The 19,867-nt window shown below is 41.2% G+C and overlaps 1 protein-coding gene across 4 annotated transcripts in view; it reads left to right on the top strand.

Annotated features, from left to right (window-relative positions):
• The window catches only part of COL14A1 (collagen type XIV alpha 1 chain), a 281,368-nt gene that overhangs the window by 239,016 nt on the left and 22,485 nt on the right, over positions 1-19,867 (top strand). For all 4 annotated transcript variants that reach the window (XM_031650141.1, XM_031650143.1, XM_031650140.1 and 1 more), the window contains exons 43-45: positions 14,046-14,081; positions 15,100-15,166; positions 18,085-18,273. In XM_031650141.1, the coding sequence (XP_031506001.1) occupies positions 14,046-14,081; positions 15,100-15,166; positions 18,085-18,273 (292 nt within the window). The remainder of the gene's footprint in view (positions 1-14,045; positions 14,082-15,099; positions 15,167-18,084; positions 18,274-19,867) is intronic.

The following is a 19,867-nucleotide window of genomic DNA, read 5'->3' on the forward strand; positions in this document are numbered from 1 at the left end:
CTGGGTTCCTGATGTAGCCCTGACATGACTCAAAGTAGCTGTAAGCCACATCACTTGCACAAATCATCTAACCTTTCAGAATGTCAGTTTCCTAATTCATTCATTTAAAATATTTAGGGGGTGAGCACAATCCATATAAGATTAAATGGTAGGGAGCGGTCATGAGGGATACAAAAGATCTCAAGACATTTTTCCATACTGTTGAGAAATCCAGAGAGAATGATGTTTTTATATACGAAGCTGTAATAGAGGGCAGAAAGTGTGAAATGCCTTAAGGGAAAGACAAGGAAGTTGCTCTGAAAGCTCCATGAAGAGAGAGACCCCTAAGCTGAGGGGTAGGAGTAGCAGCTTCAGAAGGAGAGACCATTTTGCTGAGATCTTAGAATATGGGTAGGATTCCCACCCACAGGGACAGAAAGATTGCATCACTTAGGTGACAGTTGCAGAAAAACGTAAGGCAAACACAGAGCACCCCGTCTCTGTACATTTTACTATTTTTCAATTCTTTCTCTAGTTCCATCACGACTACCGCAGTTTTCTTTCAGGCCCTGCTCGCTGCTCCCAAAGACTATCCTGAGAGGCTCTCATTGGCCCCCCGGCCTCTGCTTTAGCCCTGTTCTAGTCCATTCCCCAGCTGCCAGAACATCTTTTAGTGCAACTCCCACATGTCACTGTCTGGCTTGAATCTCCTCCTTATCCCTGGAGGAAGGAGCCCAGTTGTTCAGCACAGAGCTCATGGCCCTTTAGGACGGGCCCCTACTTTCCTTTCCAACTTGGATTACCATCCTCCCTTCACTTGGATTCACTCATACATTATTTAAAGTTCCCGAAATATATGCCATACCATTTCACATGTTTGTCTTTGGGGATGCTAACAACTTACAGGATGCTCTTTGGGATGCTCGTTTGCCTTACTGGGCTGCATTATTTTTCACCACTTGGTGAGCTCCCGGCAAATCCTTCTTTAAGGCTTCTCATCTCCCGTGTAAAGCCACCCCTCCCTTTGCAGGCTGTTAGGTACTGCATTTCAACTATTGATGTTTGTCTCTCCACTAAAAGGATAATTCCTTAAGAACAGAAATTTTATCATACTCCTGTGTAGAGTCCTAGACCCCAGCTCAGTGTCTAACACATAGAGAGTACTTAATATGTATTTATTAAAAGAAAAAAAGAAGGCTGGGTGGGGTGGCTTATGCCTGTAATCCCAGCACTTTGGAAGGCCAAGGCAGGCGAATCATTTGAGGTCAGGAGTTTGAGACCACCCTGGCCAACATGGTGAAATCTCGTTTCTACTAAAAAAGAAATACAAAAATTAACTGGGTGTAGTGGTGGGTGCTTGTAATCCCAGCTACCCAAGAAGCTGAGACATGAGAATCGCTTAAACCCGGGAGGCGGAGGTAGCAGTGAGCCGAGATCATACCACCGCACTCCAGCCTGGGAGACAAAGCAAGACTCTGTCTCAAAAAAAAAAAAAAAAAAAAAAAAAAAGAAGGTACGTTTATATTCTAGTTAGGCTGATGTTCAAAGGCATGTTAGAGGCATATTAGAAGAATATTCTTATAGATTAGGGGTCAGGTCATGGAAGACATTTCAAGCCAGCCTAAGATGTTTTGATTTAGTTTAACAGACATCTTTAATATGTGGTACTTGAACCACAAGATCATTCCTCTTCCTTCCAGCACTAAAATTCGGTGAATCTATGAATGTAGCCACTGTATTTTCCTTTCTTTACATTTCGAGTGCTACTAAAATTAAAGGAAAGTGTGCCACTTTTTCCTGCCTACATCTGCAGGGAATATGTGTTTTCCCTCAAAGCATACTTTGGTGGAGTTATGGGCCTTCACTTGCTCAAGAATTTTTATTTTGTTTTTGTTTTAATTTGTAAAAATCAAAGGAACGATGTCAGAAAAGTTGGAATAAAAAAAAATGTCTTGCCATACAGATATTTCATTAAAAAGATCTTTCACTGAGACCGCCCAGCTGCACCCTTTGGCTACTTAATAACCAGCATCATGAGACTGAGTTTGAGGAATTTCAAGCCCAATTAAACACATCCATCCCTACATACCAAAAGGTGCCAACAGCTGATGCTCTGCATTTACCATGTCAGTCAGGTTTGCACTATAATTGCATTCTCTAGATTTGAAACATTTTCAAACAAGCCAGTTTAATCAATGATAGCAAGAATAGCAGGAAAACTGTCAAAAAATGTATTGGTGCAGAAATAAAGTTATTCAAGATAAAATAGATTTTTTTAAAAATGATGCAAGTTGCAACCTAATTCTGAATTACTAGAGTTAGGCTTTAGGCATGGTATGTTTGCTTGTTTTGCTTTATTTTAATTGAGAAAATATTATCTTCCCTGGAATAGAAGATACGAGCTGGCAGAATTGCTGAGCAGAGTTCTCTTTCAACAGAACAGTAGAGTGTACTCGGGATGTGTGTGGATTCTGGAGCCCACAATTTAGGTTCAGGTCCCCAGTTTTTTCACTTCCTTATTGCATGGCCTTGAGCAAGTGACATGACCTCTTAGTTCCTCATTTTCCATATGTGGAAAATGGGAATAATATAGGGTTGTTATAAAGAATGAATGAGTTAATCTTATAGGAGTATTATAAGCACTAAATAAGTTAATCGTATTGGAGTGTTATAAGAATTAAATGAATTGGGGTGGTTCCAAGACGGCCAAATAGGAACAGTTTCAGGCTACAGCTCCAAGCGTGAGCAACACAGAAGACAGGTGATTTTTGCATTTCCAACTGAGGTACTGGGTTCATCTCACTGGGGCTTGTTGGACAGTGCGGGCAGGACAGTGGGTGTAGCCCACGGAGCATGAGCTGAAGCAGGGCAAGGCATCGCCTCACCTGGGAAGCGCAGGGGGTCAGGTAATTCTGTTTCCTAGCCAAGGGAAGTAGTAACAGATGGCACCTGGAAAATCAGATCACTCCTACCCTAATACTGCACTTGTCCAACGGTCTTAGCAAACGGCACACCAGGAGATTATATCCTGCACCTGGCTCAGAGGGTCCCACGCCCACGGAGCCTCGATCATTGCTAGCACAGCAGTCTGAGATGGAACTGCAAGGCGGCAGCGAGGCTGGGGGAGGGGCACCCACCATTGCTGAGGCTTCAGTAGGTAAACAAAGCGGCCAGGAAGCTTGAAGTGGGTGGAGCCTACCGCAGCTCAAGGAGGCCTGCCTGCCTCTATAGACTCCACCTCTAGGGGTAGGGCATAGCCTATCAAAAGGCAGCAGAAACCTCTGCAGACTTAAATGTCTCTTTCTGACAGCTTTGAAAAGAGTAGTCGTTCTCCCAGCATGGAGTATGAGATCTGAGAACGGACAGACTGCCTCCTCAAGTGGGTCCCTGACCCCCAAGTAGCCTAACTGGGAGGCACCCCTGAGTAGGGGCAGAATGACACCTCACACTGCCAGGTACCCATCTGAGATGAAGCTTCCAGAGGAACAATCAGGCAGCAACATTTGCTGTTCAGCAATATTTGCTGTTCTTGCAGCCTCTGCTGCTGAAACCCAGGCAAACAGGGTCTGGAGTGGACCTCCAGCAAACTCCAACAGACCTGCAGCTGAGGGTCCTGACTGTTAGAAGGAAAACTAACAAACAGAAAGGACATCCACACGGAAACCCCATCTGTATGTCACCATCATCAAAGGCCAAACGTAGATAAAACCACAAAGATGGGGAAAAAACAGAGCAGAAAAGCTGGAAAATTCTAAAAATCAGAGTGCATCTCCCCCTCCAAAGGAACGCAGCTCCTTGCCAGCAAAAGAACAAAGCTGGATGGAGAATGACTTTGACGAGTTGAGAGAAGAAGGCTTCAGACGATCAAACTTCTCCGAGCTAAAGGAGGAAGTTCGAACCTATCGCAGAGAAGCTCAAAACCTTGAAAAAAGGCCGGGCGCGGTGGCTCACGCCTGTAATCCCTGCACTTTGGGAGGCTGAGGCGGGCGGATCACGAGGTCAGGAGATCGAGACCATCCTGGCTAACACGGTGAAACCCCGTCTCTACTAAAATACAAAAAATTAGCCGGGCGCGGTGGCGGGCGCCTGTAGTCCCAGCTACTCCGGAGGCTGAGGCAGGAGAATGGCGTGAACCCGGGAGGCGGAGCTTGCAGTGAGCCGAGATGGTGCCACTGCACTCCAGCCTGGGCGACAAAATGAAGACTCTGCCTCAAAAAAAAAAAAAAAAAAAACCTTGAAAAAAGATTAGACGAGTGGCTAACTAGAATAACCAGTGTAGAGAAGTCCTTAAATGACCCAATGGAGCTGAAAACCATGGCACGAGAACTACATGACACATGCACGAGCTTCAGTAGCCAATTCCATCAACTGGAAGAAAGGGTATCAGTGATTGAAGATCAAATGAATGAAATGAAGCGAGAAGTTTAGATTAAAAAGAGTAAAAAGAAATGAACAAAGCCTCCAAGAAATATGGGACTATGTGAAAAGACCAAATCTATGTCTGACTGGTGTACCTGAAAGTGACGGGCAGAATAGAAACAAGTTGGAAAACACTCTGCATGATATTATCCAGGAGAACTTCTCCAATCTAGCAAGGCAGGCCAACATTCAAATTCAGGAAATACAGAGAATGCCACAAAGATACTCCTCGAGAAGAGCAACTCCGAGACACATAATTGTCACTCAAAGTTGAAATGAAGGAAAATGTTATGGGCAGTCAGAGAGTCGGTTACTCCGCAAAGAGAAGCCCATCAGACTAACAGTGGATCTCTCTGCAGAAACTCTACAAGCCAGAAGAGAGTGAGGGCCAATATTCAACATTCTTTTTTTTAATTTATTTATTATGATTATACTTTTGGGTTGTAGGCACATGTGCATAACGCAGGTTTGTTACATATGTATACTCTCTGTGCCTTGTTGTGTGCTGCACCCATCAACTCAATATTTACATCAGGTATAACTCCTAATGCAATCCCTCCCTCCCCCTCTCCCCATGATAGGCCCCCGTGTGTGATGTTCCCTTCCTGAGTCCAAGGGGATCTCATTGTTCAGTTCCCACCTAGGGAGAGAACATGCTTTTGGTTTCATTCTGTGATAGTTTGCTAAGAATGATGGTTTCCAGCTGCATCCATGTCCCTACAAAGGACACAAACCTATCCTTTTATGGTTGCATAGTATTCCATGGTGTATATGTGCCACATTTTAATCCAGTCTGTCACTGATGGACATTTGGGTTGATTCCAAGTCTTTACATTAGAATAGTGCTGCAATAAAACATAATGCAGTATGTGTCTTTATAGCAGCATAATTTCAGTAACTTTAGGTATATACCTGTAGTAATGGGATGGCTGGATCATATGGTACATCTAGTTCTAGATCCTTGAGGAATCGCCATACTGTTTTCTCCATAATGGTTGAACTAGTTTTACAGTCCCACCAACAGTGTAAAGTGTTCCATTTCTCCACATCCTCTCCAGCACCTGTTGTTTCCTGACTTTTAATGATCGCCATTCTAACTGGTGAGATGGTAATCTCATTTGGTTTTGATTTGCATTTCTCTGATGGCTAGTGATGATGAGCATTTTTCATGTGTCTGTTGGCTGTATGAATGTCTTTGAGAAATGTCTGTTCATATCCTTTGCCCACTTTTTGATGGCTACTTGTTTTTCTTGTAAATCTGTTTGAGTTCTCTTTTGTATGGTCTCTGGATATTAGCCTTTTGTCAGATGAGTAGATTGCAAAAATTTCTCCCATTCTGTAGGTTGCCTGTTCACTCTGATGGTGTTTCTTTGCTGTGCAGAAGCTCTTTAGTTTAATGAGATCCCATGTCACTTTGGCTTTTGCTGTCAAGCAGCTTTGGTGTTTTAGACATGAAGTCTCTTTGCCCATGCCTATGTCCTGAATGGTACTACCTAGGTTTTCCCAGGATTTTTATGGTATTGGTCTAACATTTAAGTCTCTAATCCATCTTGAATTAATTTTCAGATAAGGAGTAAAGGAAAGGATCCAGTTTCAGCTTTCTACTCTTATGGCTAGCCAATTTTCCCAGCACCATTTATTAAATAGGGAATCCTTTCCCCGGCTTCTTGTTTCTTCCCTCAGGTTTGTCAAACATCAGATGGCTGTAGATGTGTGGTATTATTTCTGAGGACTCTGTTCTGTTCCATTGGTCTATATCTCTTGTTTTGGTACCAGTACCATGCTGTTTTGTTACTGTAGCCTTGTAGTATAGTTTGAAGTCAGGTATGGATGCCTAGCTTTGTTCTTTGACTTAGGATTGTCTTGGAGATGCGGCTCTTTTTGGTTCCATATGAACTTTTAAAGCAGTTTTTTCCAATTCTGTGAAGAAACTCATTGGTAGCTTGATGGGGATGGCATTGAATCTATAAATTACCTTGGGCAGTATGGCCATTTTCACTATATTGATTCTTCCTATCCATGAGCATGGTATGTTCTTCCATTTGTTTGTGTCCCTTTTATTTCACTGACAGTGGTTTGTAGTTCTCTCCTTGAAGAGGTCCTTTACATCCCTGTAAGTTGGATTCCTAGGTATTTTATCTCTTTTGAAGCTAAATTGTGAATGGAAGTTCATTCATGATTTGCCTCTGTGTTTGTCTGTTACTGGTGTATAAGAATGCTTCTAGGATTTTTGCACATTAATTTGTATCCTGAGACTTTGCTGAAGTTGCTTATCAGCTTAAGGAGATTTTGGGTTGAGACAATGAGGTTTTCTAAATATACAATCATGTCATCTGGGTAAAGAGGGACAATTTGACTCTTCTTTTCCTAACTGAATACCCTTGATTTCTTTCCCTGCCTAATTGCCCTAGCCAGAAACCTAAATACTATGTGTTGAATAGGAGTGGTGAGAGAGGGCATCCTGTTTGTGCCAGTTTTCAAAGGAATTTTTCCAGTTTTGCCCATCCAGTATGATATTGGCTGTGGCTTGTCATAAATAGCTCTTATTATTTTGGAGGTAATGCTCCATCAATAACGAATTTATTGAGCTGCTTTACATGAAGGGTTGTTGAATTTGTCAAAGCCTTTTCTGCATCTATTGAGATAATCATGGTTCTTGTCTTTGGTTCTTGCTTTCATGCTGGATTATGTTTATTGATTTGCTTAATGTTGAACCAGCCTTGCATCCCAGGGATGAAGCCCACTTGGATCATGGTGGATAAGCTTTTTGATGTGTTGTTGAACTGGTTTGCCAGTATTTTACTGAGGATTTTTGCATCGATGTTCATCAGGGATATTGGTCTAAAAATTCTCTTTTTGTTGTGTCTCTGCAGGCTTTGTATCAGGATGATGTTGGCCTCATAAATGAGTGAGGGAGGATTCCTCTTCTTTCATTGATTGGAATAGTTTCAGAAGGAATGGTACCAACTCCTCCTTGTACCTCTGGTAGAATTCTCAACATTCTTAAAGAAAAGAATTTTCAACCCAGAATTTCATACCCAGTCAAACTAAGCTTCATAAGTGAGGGAGAAATAAAATCCTTTACAGACAAGCAAATGCTGAGAGATTTCATCACCACCAGGCCTGCCCTACAAGAGCTCCTGAAGGAAGAATCTTCAAACTCGAAAGGAATAACCAGTACTAGCCACTGCAAAAACATGCCAAATTGCAAAGACCATCGATACTAGGAAGAAACTGCATCAGCTAACGAGTAAAATAACCAGCTAACATCATAATGACAGAATCGAGTTCACACATAACAATATTAACCTTAAATGTAAATGGGCTAAATGCTCCAATTAAAAGACACAGACTGGCAAATTGGATCAGTGTGCTGTATTCAGAAGACCCATCTCACGCGCAGAGACACACATAGACTCAAAATTACGGGATGGAGGAAGATCTACCAAGCATATGGAAAACAAAAAAAGGCAGGGGTTGCAATCCTAGTCTCTGATAAAACAGACTTTGAACCAACAAAGATCAAAAGAGACAAAGAAGGTCATTTCATAATGGTAAAGGGATCAATTCAACAAGAAGAGCTAACTATCCTAAATATATATGTACTGCACCCAGTACAGGAGCACCCAGATTCATAAAAAAAGTCCTTAGAGATCTACAAAGAGACTTAGACTCCCACACAATAATAATGGGAGACTTTAACTCCCCACTATCAACATTAGACAGATCAAGACAGAAAGTTAACAAGGATATCCAGGAATTGAACTCAGCTGTGCACCAAGCAGACCTAATAGACATCTACAGAACTTTCCACCCCAAATCAACAGAATATACATTCTTCTCAGCACCACATCACACTTATTCCAAAATTGACCACATAGTTGGAAGTAAAGCACTCCTCAGCAAATGTAAAAGAACAGAAATTATAACAAACTGTCTCTCAGACCACAGTGCAATGAAACTAGAACTCAGGATTAAGAAACTCAATCAAAACTGCACAACTACATGGAAACTGAACAACCTGCTCCTGAATGACTACTGGGTAAACAACAAAATCAAGGCAGAAATAAATATGTTCTTTGAAACCAGTGAGAACAAAGACACAACATACCAGAATCTCCGAGACACATTTAAAGCAGTGTGTAGAGGGAAATTTATCGCACTAAATGCCCACAAGAGAAAGCAGGAAAGATCTAAAATTGACACCCTAACATCACAATTAAAAGAACTAGAAAAGCAAGAGCAAACACATTCAAAAGCTAGCAGAAGGCAAGGAATAACTAAGATCAGAGCAGAACTGAAGGAGATAGAGACACAAAAAACCCTTAAAAAAACAAATGAATCCAGGAGCTGGTTTTTTGAAAAGGTTGATAAAATTGATAGACTGCTAGCAAGACTAATAAAAAAGAAAAGAGAGAAGAATCAAATAGATGCAATAAAAAATGATAAAGGGGATAACACCACCGATACCACAGAAATATAAACTACCATCAGATAATACTATAAACACCTCTATGCAAATAAACTAGAAAATCTGGAAGAAATGGATAAATTCCTGGACACATACACCCTCCCAAGACTAAACCAGGAAGAAGTTGAATCCCTGAATAGACCAATAACAGGCTCTGAAATTGAGGCAATAATTAATAGCCTACCAACCAAAAAAAGTCCAGGACCAGATGGATTCACAGCCGAATTCTACCAGAGGTACAAGGAGGAACTGGTACCATTCCTTCTGAAACTATTCCAATCAATAGAAGAAGAGGGAATCCTCCCTCACTCATTTTATGAGGCCGGCATCATCCTGATACCAAAGCCTGGCAGAGACACAACAAAAAAAGAGAATTTTAGACCAATATCCCTGATGAACATCAGTGCAAAAATGCTCAATAAAATACTGGCAAACCGAATCCAGCAGCACATCAAAAAGCTTATCCACTATGATCAAGTGGACTTCATCCCTGGGATGCAAGGCTGATTCAACATACACAAATCAATAAACATAATCTAGCATATAAACAGAACCAAAGACAAAAACCACATGATTATCTCAATAGATGGAGAAAAGGCTTTTGACAAAATTCAACAGCCCTTCATGCTAAAAACTTTCAATAAATTAGGTATTGATGGGACGTATCTCAAAATAATAAGAGCTATTTATGACAAACCCACAGCCAATATCATACTGAATGGGCAAAAACTGGAAGCATTCCCTTTGAAAACTGGCACAAGACAGAGATGCCCCCTCTCACCACTCCTATTCAACATATTGTTGGAAGTTCTGGCCAGGGCAATCTGGCAGGAGAAAGAAAGAAAAGGTATTCAATTAGGAAAAGAGGAAGTCAAATTGTCCCTGTTTGCAGATGACACGATTTTGTATTTAGAAAACCCCATCATCTTAGCCCAAAATCTCCTTAAGCTGATAAGCAACTTCAGCAAAGTCTCAGGATACAAAATTAATGTGCAAAAATCACAAGCATTCTTATACACCAATAACAGACAAACAGACAGCCAAATCATGAGTGAACTCCCATTCACAGTTGCTTCAAGGAGAATAAAATACCTAGGAATCCAACTTACAAGGGATGTGAAGGACATCTTCAAGGAGAACTACAAACCACAGCTCAATGAAATAAAAGAGGATACAAACAAATGGAAGAACATTCCATGCTCATGGATAGGATAGGAAGAATCAATATCATGAAAATGGCCATACTGCCCAAGGTAATATATAGATTCAATGCCATCCCCATCAAGCTACCAATGACTTTCTTCACAGAATTGGAAAAAACGACTTTAAATTTCATATGGAACCAAAAAAGAGCCTGCATTGCCAAGACAATCCTAAGCCAAAAGAACAAAGTTGGAGGCATCATACTACCTGACTTCAAACTATACTACAAGGCTACAGTAACCAAAACAGCATGGTAGTGGTACCAAAAGAGATATAGACCAATGGAACAGAACAGAACAGAGCCCTCAGAAATAATACCACACATCTACAACCATCTGATCTTTGACAAACCTGACAAAAACAAGAAATGAGGAAAGGATTCCCTATTTAATAAATGGTGCTGGGAAAACTGGCTAGCCACATGTAGAAAGCTGAAACTGGATACCTTCCTTACACCTTATACAAAAATTAATTCAAGATGGATTAAAGACTTAAATGTTAGACCTAAAACCATAAAAACCCTAGAAGAAAACTTAGGCAATACCATTCAGGACATAGACATGGGCAAGGACTTCATGTATAAAACACAAAAAGCAGTGGCAATGAAAGTCAAAATTGACAAATGGGATCTAATTAAACTAAAGAGCTTCTGCACAGCAAAAGAAACTACCATCAGAGTGAACAGGCAACCTACAGAATGGGAGAAAATTTTTGCAATCTACTCATCTGACAAAGGGCTAATATCCAGACCCTATAAAGAACTCAATCAAATTTCCAAGAAAAAAACAAACAACCCCATCAAAAAGTGGGCAAAGGATGTGAACAGATACTTCTCAAAAGAAGATATTTATGCAGCCAACTGACACATGAAAAAATGCTCATCATCACTGGCCACCAGAGAAATGCAAATCAAAACCACAATGGGATACCATCTCACACCAATTAGAGTCGTGATCATTAAAAAGTCAGGAAACAACAGGTGCTGGAGAGGATGTGGAGAAATAGGAACATTTTTACACTGTTGGTGGGACTGTAAACTAGTTTAACCATTGTGGAAGACAGTGTGGCAATTCCTCAAGGATCTAGAACTAGAAATACCATTTGACCCAGTCATCCCATTAGTGGGCATATACCCATAGGATTATAAATCATGCTGCTATAAAGACACATGCACACGTATGTTTATTGCAGCACTATTCACAATAGCCAAGACTTGGAACCAACCCAAATGTCCATCAATGATAGACTGGATTAAGAAAATGTGGCACATATACACCATGGAATACTATGCAGCCATGAAAAAGGATGAGTTCATGTCCTTTGTAGGGACATGGATGAAGCTGGAGACCATCATTCTCAGCAAACTGTTGCAAGGACGAAAAACCAAACAGCGCATGTTCTCACTCATAGGTGGGAACTGAACAATGAGAACACTTGGACACAAGAAGGGGAACATCACACACAGGTCTCTTTAGAGATCTGTCCGTTTGTGAAACCTGAGGAATGAAGGAAGAAGGCACAGTCAGTACATTTATTTCCAAAAAGAATTTGGGCTGGGGCGGGAGTGTGCTATGCAAATCTTACTTTTGCAAAAAAGTTTTATAATGGAATGCCTTCCAGGTTCAAGCGATTCTCCTGCCTCAGCTTCCCGAGCAGCTGGGACTACAGGTGTGTGCCACCACAGGCACGCGCCACCACGCCCAGCTAATTTTTGTAGTTTTAGTAGAGATGGGGTTTCACCATATTGGTCAGGCTGGTCTTGAACTCCTGACCTCATGGTCCACCTGCATTGTGATCAAGGCCTTTGCAGTCCTCCCAAAATGCTGGGATTACAGGCGTGAGCCACTGTGCCTGGCCATCTTCTTTCCTTTTTACAATCAGGGTAGTTGAAATGAAGCACAAATTGGCTTGCCATTCAAACTTGAAGTGAAATTCAGCCATCCATTCACTCATTCAGTTAGCACATGATTTTTGAAAATTTGCCACTCCCATGTACCATCCTAGGATGTGGGGGTACAGAAGTCTACAAGCTGGACACAGACTGCCTCATGGAACTCACATAAAGGTCACAAATTGTGAGGATCTTCTTTCTCTGTAGAGGTTGGAATCCTTCCCTTGGAAGCCCAGACTTTGTATTTTTCATCAGTTTCTGTTTCTTGTGCTCCCTGCTTCTGCATAATGACCGCATCATGAGAGAACAGCGTGTTAGACTGATAAGAGACCCCAGAGATCACTTCATTTAGTGGCCTCATCTTACAAAGAAACTCAGAGAGTTAACCCAGCTTGCAGGTCCAGTGTCCTACATTCTTTCCAAAGTATTAGCATAAAAAATTTTTAAACACACACAAAATTGAAAGAATTTTGAGTAAACACCACGCCCATATACCCAACACTAAGATTCTAACATTACGTTAAAAAAAAAAAGTGTTGGCCAGATGTGGTGGCTCACTCCTGTAATCCCAGCACTTTGGGAGGCTGAAGTGGGCAGATCACTTGAGGTCAAGAGTTAGAAACCAGCCTGGCCACCATGGTGAAACCCCGTCTCTACTAAAAATACAAAAATTAGCCAGATGTGGTGGTGTGCGCCTGTTGTCTCAGTTACTCAGGAGGCTGGGGCAAGAGAATCGCTTGAACTCAGGAGCCAGAGGTTGCAGGGAGCTGAGATCGTGCCACTGCACTCCAGTCTGGGAGATAGAGGGAGACTGCATCTAAAAAAAAAAAAAAAAAAAAAAAGTGTGTGGGTATCTGTATGTGGTGTATGTTTGTGAGTGTGTGTGTGTGTGTATTGAATAGACATGGCAGGGCATGATAGATAGAAAAGATAGAACCAGGGTGGGCTGCTTAAATATCTGCACAGGAGAGTCAATCATGCATTTCTCTTCCCTTTCCAATTCCATCTTCAGTGACAGAGCATTTGTAGCTTGAAATCAGCTGTGATAGAAACACTAAACCTCCAAAATCAGCAAACGCTACAAGTCAGGGCATTTTCTTTTTCTGGGAAGCCAGTTTACCTGCACACCATGGGATGAAACCAGAAGTTTGAATTTGGGTAACGGTTCACTGACTACAGATTTTGAAGAAGATACCGAGTTTGACTTGGGACCTGTTTGAAATAACAACTGGAAACAGTCTGACAACGTGGCAAATTCCATTAATAAATACCATTCACTCTCCTTTCAGTCGAGACTATAAAAATGTTTTTCAATGAACATTGCCTCCGAGTTTAAACAAAAATATGAAATCCTTCTGAAGACACATGTTTTTCATTAGATGTATAATTTCACTGGAGAAACCCTGAAAATATGATTTTTAAAGTAGATGCATTTTAATAACGGCAAGGTTTCTTATGGGCCAAAGAGTAGCTAAGCCACATAAGAAAATAACAAATCAATTGAGAATTCACATAAATGTGAGCTCCCATATTGGGGAGATTTAGGAAGAATTGTGCGGCATCGTGCTGCACAGAAATCAGAGTGAAGCTGTGGGATTTCACTAATCTCATCTCTGACTTGAACTCCTAAATTGAGAGGCAGTCTTTTCTATCCTTTTGGAGATATTCCTTTAAAAACTGAAACAATTTAACTATTCAGCAGAGATTTGTGAAATAAATTATAAAGGATCCTCAGTATACTGAGTACAGTACGTAGAGTGGCGTTTAGGGTGGAAAGGTGCGAAGGACCTACTCGGTGAAAATATGTGTTACGAAGCAGTATTATTGCTGCATGATTCAAATTTTGTGGCCAAAATATACCATGTCTCTGCGTAAAAAAGCCGAAGGGGTAGAATGAGTAACAGCTTTTATGTTTGTTGTGCTTACTGGTTGCTGTCTATTTTCTGTTGTTGTGTAATGATTTTTGCTGCAGAATTACTGGTGCTAAGAAAAATGTCTTAATAAAATAAGAAAAGATGCATGATGATCACTCTTAACTAAGTGAAATATCATAAGTAACTTGACAATTTTCCATTCATACAGGGTGTCCCTGGGGCAAAGGGGGAACGAGGAGAGCGGGTAAGTATCCTGTGGCTCTGTTTTCTGGCCCCAGCTGATTGCACCCCTTCCATTGCATAAGCCTGATAAAGGATCGTCACTTACTAACATTATTATTCATTGCTATTGTACCAGTCCCTGTTTCTCCCTTTCCCCAATTCATTAGGCCGTGGCCACGTTTTCCAGAGGTAAAATCCCTGTGGGCTGGGAGTCAGGAGAGCTAGTTTCTAGTTGCATATCTGCTACCATCCAGGTCAATGAACTTGGGCTCATTTCTTTAAGGATAAAATGGAGAGAATCGCTCTCATATAATTTACGAAGTGGATTTGATGAGAACATTGTATAATAGATGTGAAAAGGCTTCAGAAAAGTAAAAACTTTATACAAGGGACAAGTGGCAGCATGGCACTCCTGAGCTTTCTGATGCTCCAGCGTTCACACCCAGGAAGACAATGGCAGGCATAGAATCAAAGAACTGGCCCCAAAACTGAAGTCAGCTTGATTTAGGGGTTGTCTCTCTCCTTCCAGAAATTGTGCAGCTGCTAATATAATTGTGCCATTGGCTATAGCAGAAACAGCAGTGGCCTTGGGCTCATCCAATTACCTCTGTGAAATCTTGGGCCGTGTGTTTAATGCTATTCAGCTATAAAACGGGTTTAACACCTTTCCTCTGGGTTGCTATTAGTATTAAATGAGCCACTGCTCAAGAAAGTGCAGTATTTTATAAGCTCTAAAGAGCTATAAATCAGGTATTAAATATATATGGGTTTGTTTCAAAACTATTAAATTTTTTAGAATATGGGACTAGAAATACTTATTTGTGCTTGTTAATCTAATAAGGACTCCCAGGATCCTTGAACCATGAATATCAAATTGCTTACCCCTTCTCTGCATGCACCGTGGTGGTCAAACCCACCCATTGCTAGGAGCCAAAGATCCCTGATGGGAACAATGGGGCAAGTCAGATCCACATCCTGGAAGTCCTGGTAATGTGGCTGGGCTTACAGCTGAGTCAGGAGTATGCTTTTTTTTCATCCAGGGTGACCTGCAGTCTCAAGCCATGGTGAGATCAGTGGCACGTCAAGTATGCGAACAGCTCATCCAGAGTAAGTATATAATGGTTATGGAAGTTGTTCCCCTTAACAAACTCTCATCCAGAAGAGTTTGCTTTTCCCGTGAGCGTACCACTAAGGAAAACTCCAAAGCATTGTCTTGGTGCAGACACATAAGCTTTACAGATGACCATCACTGACCCATCAAAGAGATCATCACAGATTACCCTAGAGCTCTACATCGATGGTACAAAAGCCAAATTCCTTTGTGTCATCGGTCCAAGAACCGCCTGTTTGCCCATGTAAATTTAACTTGACTGCCCAGATCAAATCTTCTATTCCTTTCTCGTCTCTCCAGGTGGGTAGGATTTTTTCTCAAGTGTTCAGCACTTGAAAGCTGCCAGACTACATCTTCAGAAGCTACCTCAGAAAGACAATTTATGGTGTTGATTTTTATTAACTTGCAAGGTTTAAATGAATATTTCCTTCTTATCCATTTCACATCCATTATCTTCTGGTTAGCCTAAGGTCTTCTCATTTATCTCTTAGGAGATACCAAAGTACAAACACACACACGGACAGACTTGCTCTGACGTTTGAGATGATATTATATTTGGACTTTGTGCCAAAAATTACATCAGAACAAGCTTGATATGATGCCTGTCCCATTTCTTCGTTTTTCTTGAGCTTTTTGATAGCACTGTATTTCAGTGCCCATTTGCTTAGATACCCACCACTTTTGCACATTTCCCCTCTGCCCACTGATTATATATTTTATCACAGTAATCTAATCAAAAGGTTACTAGCGTAGGCCCTTCTCTTTGCCGTAATTTGTTCAGTTCCAGGAATATCTGAGGCCAAGCAGAGGTGAACTATCTCTCTCAACCCCACCCAGCTCTCGCCTAGCTCTGCTGTCCAGCCCTCCCACCCAATAGCACCCCGGCTTCCAGGGCTGACATTCCCCAGGTGGCTAATTGGCTTGGGGTTACATTCATTTTAACTCAGGAAAGTTTGGGAGTTGGGCCAGGAAGCCCTGCAAATATCTAAGAAAGCTCTGTTGGCTAAGTTCGAAATTCCATCTTTAGTTCTGAGATAAATCCAAATCTCACCCTGGAGGAGGCATGGAGTTGAGATCTGCATAGGCTTGGAAGAGTTTTCATTAGGGCAAAAACATCAGGGCACCAGCGTATGAAGCTACCAACTTCAGACACAGTAGTCATGCTCCCTATATTTTAACGTTATTTAATTTTCTCTTATATTGCCCAAACTATGTGTGTGTCTGTGAGAGAGAATTTACCAGTTAAATATAACTGTTTAAATTTAATGCCAAAATAGGATCTTTAAAAAGACATTATAAAAGAGAAATTGAACATTAATCATTTTATACTGACATATTGTAAATAACCTGTATCTTGAATTGTTTTGTAGATTTCTGATTTCAGGTGTACATTGTAAATGAGCAGATCATTATTTTCAGAAAACTTAAGGCGTAAATCTTACTATGACTCACTGACCACAACACAAGAAAGATCTCACGATACTTGCTGTCTTATTCTACTGTAGAATAAAAATCATGTGTAAATATCTGGTTATTTAAAGCGTGCCCTAAAAATCAAGGGTTCAAAATCAATTTTTTCTCCTTACAAATTCTCAGAGTCTTGTGACTGACTTCTAGGAAGTAGAAGTCAGCAAGGGATTGGTTACATAGCAAAACTTAAACAAGTCCATAAAATAGCAAAGCCCTGCCTGTCAATATATTAGAAGGAAATCAAAAAAGTTGCATGCAACTTGATAAGCCAGGCCCAACCTACTCAGTGGCTGTATTTCTGGCACCTCAACGATCTTCCCTAACACTACTTCAGTTTCCTCTGGGCTCCTTACTGTATTCCTTCAGCTGCCACTCAGAACTGGATTTTTCGGTTAGCAAATAATTCCTCACAAGCTCACTTCTCTAGTTTTTAAGTTCACAGTTGATCAGAATTATGCTGGGAAGAGTTACATGGGAAATTATTCAAGGCCAAAGTGATGACAGCTGGGAAAATGATAATGGACAGACCCCGTGTCAAAGGCAGAAGCTGAAAAAGCAAATGAGGAAATATCTCACCTGCCCAGGCAGCAATGGATGTGCCTGCTAATAGCCTTGAGTCATCAGGAGGGGATCCCTAGTTACAGTGACAATCTAATGCTTAAGGAAAGAATGCACTGAATGTATTTTAGAGTGAATTCCTTGAAGAAATGGTTACTATTTTTTATTTAGTTTTAAATATTTCAAAATGGATAAATAATAGTAAACTAGAAAATTCACTTATGTTGGGAAATCTCATCTCCTAATGATGTTGGAAAAATGAGACATCATGATATCAAGTACTTTATACTTGTAATTAGTAACATATATCTGTATATATATTTTCCAGACATAACTGAGTTAAGCGATTGTGGGAGAGAGTGCCAGATCTTTTAAAAATATAAAGCTAGTGGGAGTTTCTGCCAATGAGACTCAAGTAAAGGTTCCTAAAAAAAAGCTTGATGACCAAGAGATGACTTGAGACAGAGCACTTGTCTGGGGATTTGTGAGCAAGAGGGTGGGGAGGCTTTGTGCGTTGTAGAAAAGACAAATAACTTGGGGAGTAATTGCTAGAGAAATGGCAGCTGGGTGAGGGTCTAGGGGTCAGATAAATGTTGAGGGTGAAAATGAAATTTACAACTTCTGCTCAATGATGTTTATTGAGATGCTGACGTGAGCTGCAGAATTCCAAACACATGAGATGCGACTTGACAACAGTCCAACCCTTAATATCATCCAGAGTAAAACATAAAAAATGTTAAGCTGGAAATCAACGTATTTCAAAGGGGTGTGATTTTTCCCTTGGTGGGTATCTAACAGAATTGTTTGGAGCCTTAACGAATGACACCCCGGTCTCTTTCCTTGTGTGACAGTTCACTGAATGCTGTCTTTATGCTTCGTGCCTCAGGTCACATGGCCAGGTACACTGCCATCCTCAACCAGATTCCCAGCCACTCCTCATCCATCCGGACTGTCCAAGGGCCTCCTGGGGAGCCTGGGAGACCAGGCTCACCTGGAGCCCCTGGTGAACAAGGACCCCCAGGCACACCAGGCTTCCCCGGAAATGCAGGCGTGCCAGGGACCCCAGGAGAACGAGGTAAGCTGGGCCCCTTCTCTCAGAGGAACTCCTCTGAGCTGGGTGCAGGGAAGCAGAACATTCTAGTGGTGTTTATACAAGGAGAAAGTCTGAAATAATTGACTTAAATTAATTCTGCCCCGTCTATTCTGCAGTTTCTTGTTTATTTATCTCTGAGACTGAGAAAATTGAGCAATCTGCCAAGTGTTTATCAAGAGCCATATCTACTTACATGAGAGGAAGGTCAGAACCCCCAAATCGCCTCTGAGAGGATTTGAGCTAATGAAAGAAAGATATCCCCTCTAGATGGATGAAGTCAAAAAGAGTGCCCCTTCCAAGTTGAAGAATTAGAAAATGATGCCGCCCTCTGACCAAACATGGCGTCACACCAATGTCAAGGCAGAGAACTCACTCTGGTGGTTTGCTGGTGCTTTATTTGTGCAGTGCCCAGACTGGGCAACAGTCAGCGGTAGTCCTGAGAAGAGTCATGAATTGTATCAGCATATGGTTCACATGTTCCTATATAGACTGTGTCAGCTCTAAACCTCAAATTAAAATAGTGTCTGTGGCTCATCTTCCCATTATATCAGACAACATTTTATTTAGTAGTTTCATGGGCCAATGTTTTGTCCTTCCCACTAAAGTTTCCTTAAAATAGAGATTCTACCTTAGCCTTTTTTTCCACCATCTACAGGTCTTAGAAGTATTGTGTAATACAATAATAAAACTTTTGACTGAATCTATAGTTGACTAAGATCTTCCATTCCAGAAGCAGGTAAAGGAGATGTGGGAAGTCATGGTTGCGTACCAACCATGAAGAAAGTGATGGGAAAGAGAGATAACCAATCAGAGTATTTTCTAAGATACATTTTGTAGAACATAGACCTGGGGAAAAACTAACTTCTACCTGTCTGCTGTGTGAGCCTTATTAGTTTTGTGGGATGGGTAGGATATATTCCTTTTATAAAATTTGATTTAAAATACAGATTACAAAAACAGTATTTCATATTTATTTTGACTCATGCCAACAGGCCTTGTGTATTTCTGCCTCTGCACTTTTGTACACATTGTTTTCCCTCTTTGGAAATGTCCTTTCCTTCCTTTGTCTTCCGTACATCTTACTCTTAGTTCAAGACTCAACTGTCTTATGCATGAAATTGTTATTTATCACCCCAGAACCCAAATATCTCCACCCCCATGAACACCCGATGCCCTGCTGTCTTTTCTTTCTGTTTTAGCACTCATCAGGCATTAGCGAACAGCCAGGTTGTTGAGAGCAGGTGTTGGTTCTGAATTGCTTTGCACAATGCTTTGCACTTAATAGGTACTTACTAGATAGTTGTTGCTTTAATTGTGACCCAGTTCTGATTTTTCTTTCTGAAAGTTTTCCCCTGTGTCAAAGCACAAAATCAGCAGATGTAGAAAATGGCATCATTCCCTCACAACTCAGCAAAGACCTGGCAGCCTGGAATGTGGCCCCCTCTGTCAGCAGGGCATCCTCTGATGCTGTCAATAATGGAGAAACTGTGACTCAGTGAGCACAGAGCCAGCACCTGAGTCACTCCCAGCAAGTCATAAGTTGTCTTTGTTCTTTTTGGAAGTCTTAGTCCCGTTC

Source organism: Papio anubis, chromosome 8 (genome assembly GCF_008728515.1).
Source record: "Papio anubis isolate 15944 chromosome 8, Panubis1.0, whole genome shotgun sequence".
NCBI classification, from domain to species: Eukaryota; Metazoa; Chordata; class Mammalia; order Primates; family Cercopithecidae; genus Papio; species Papio anubis.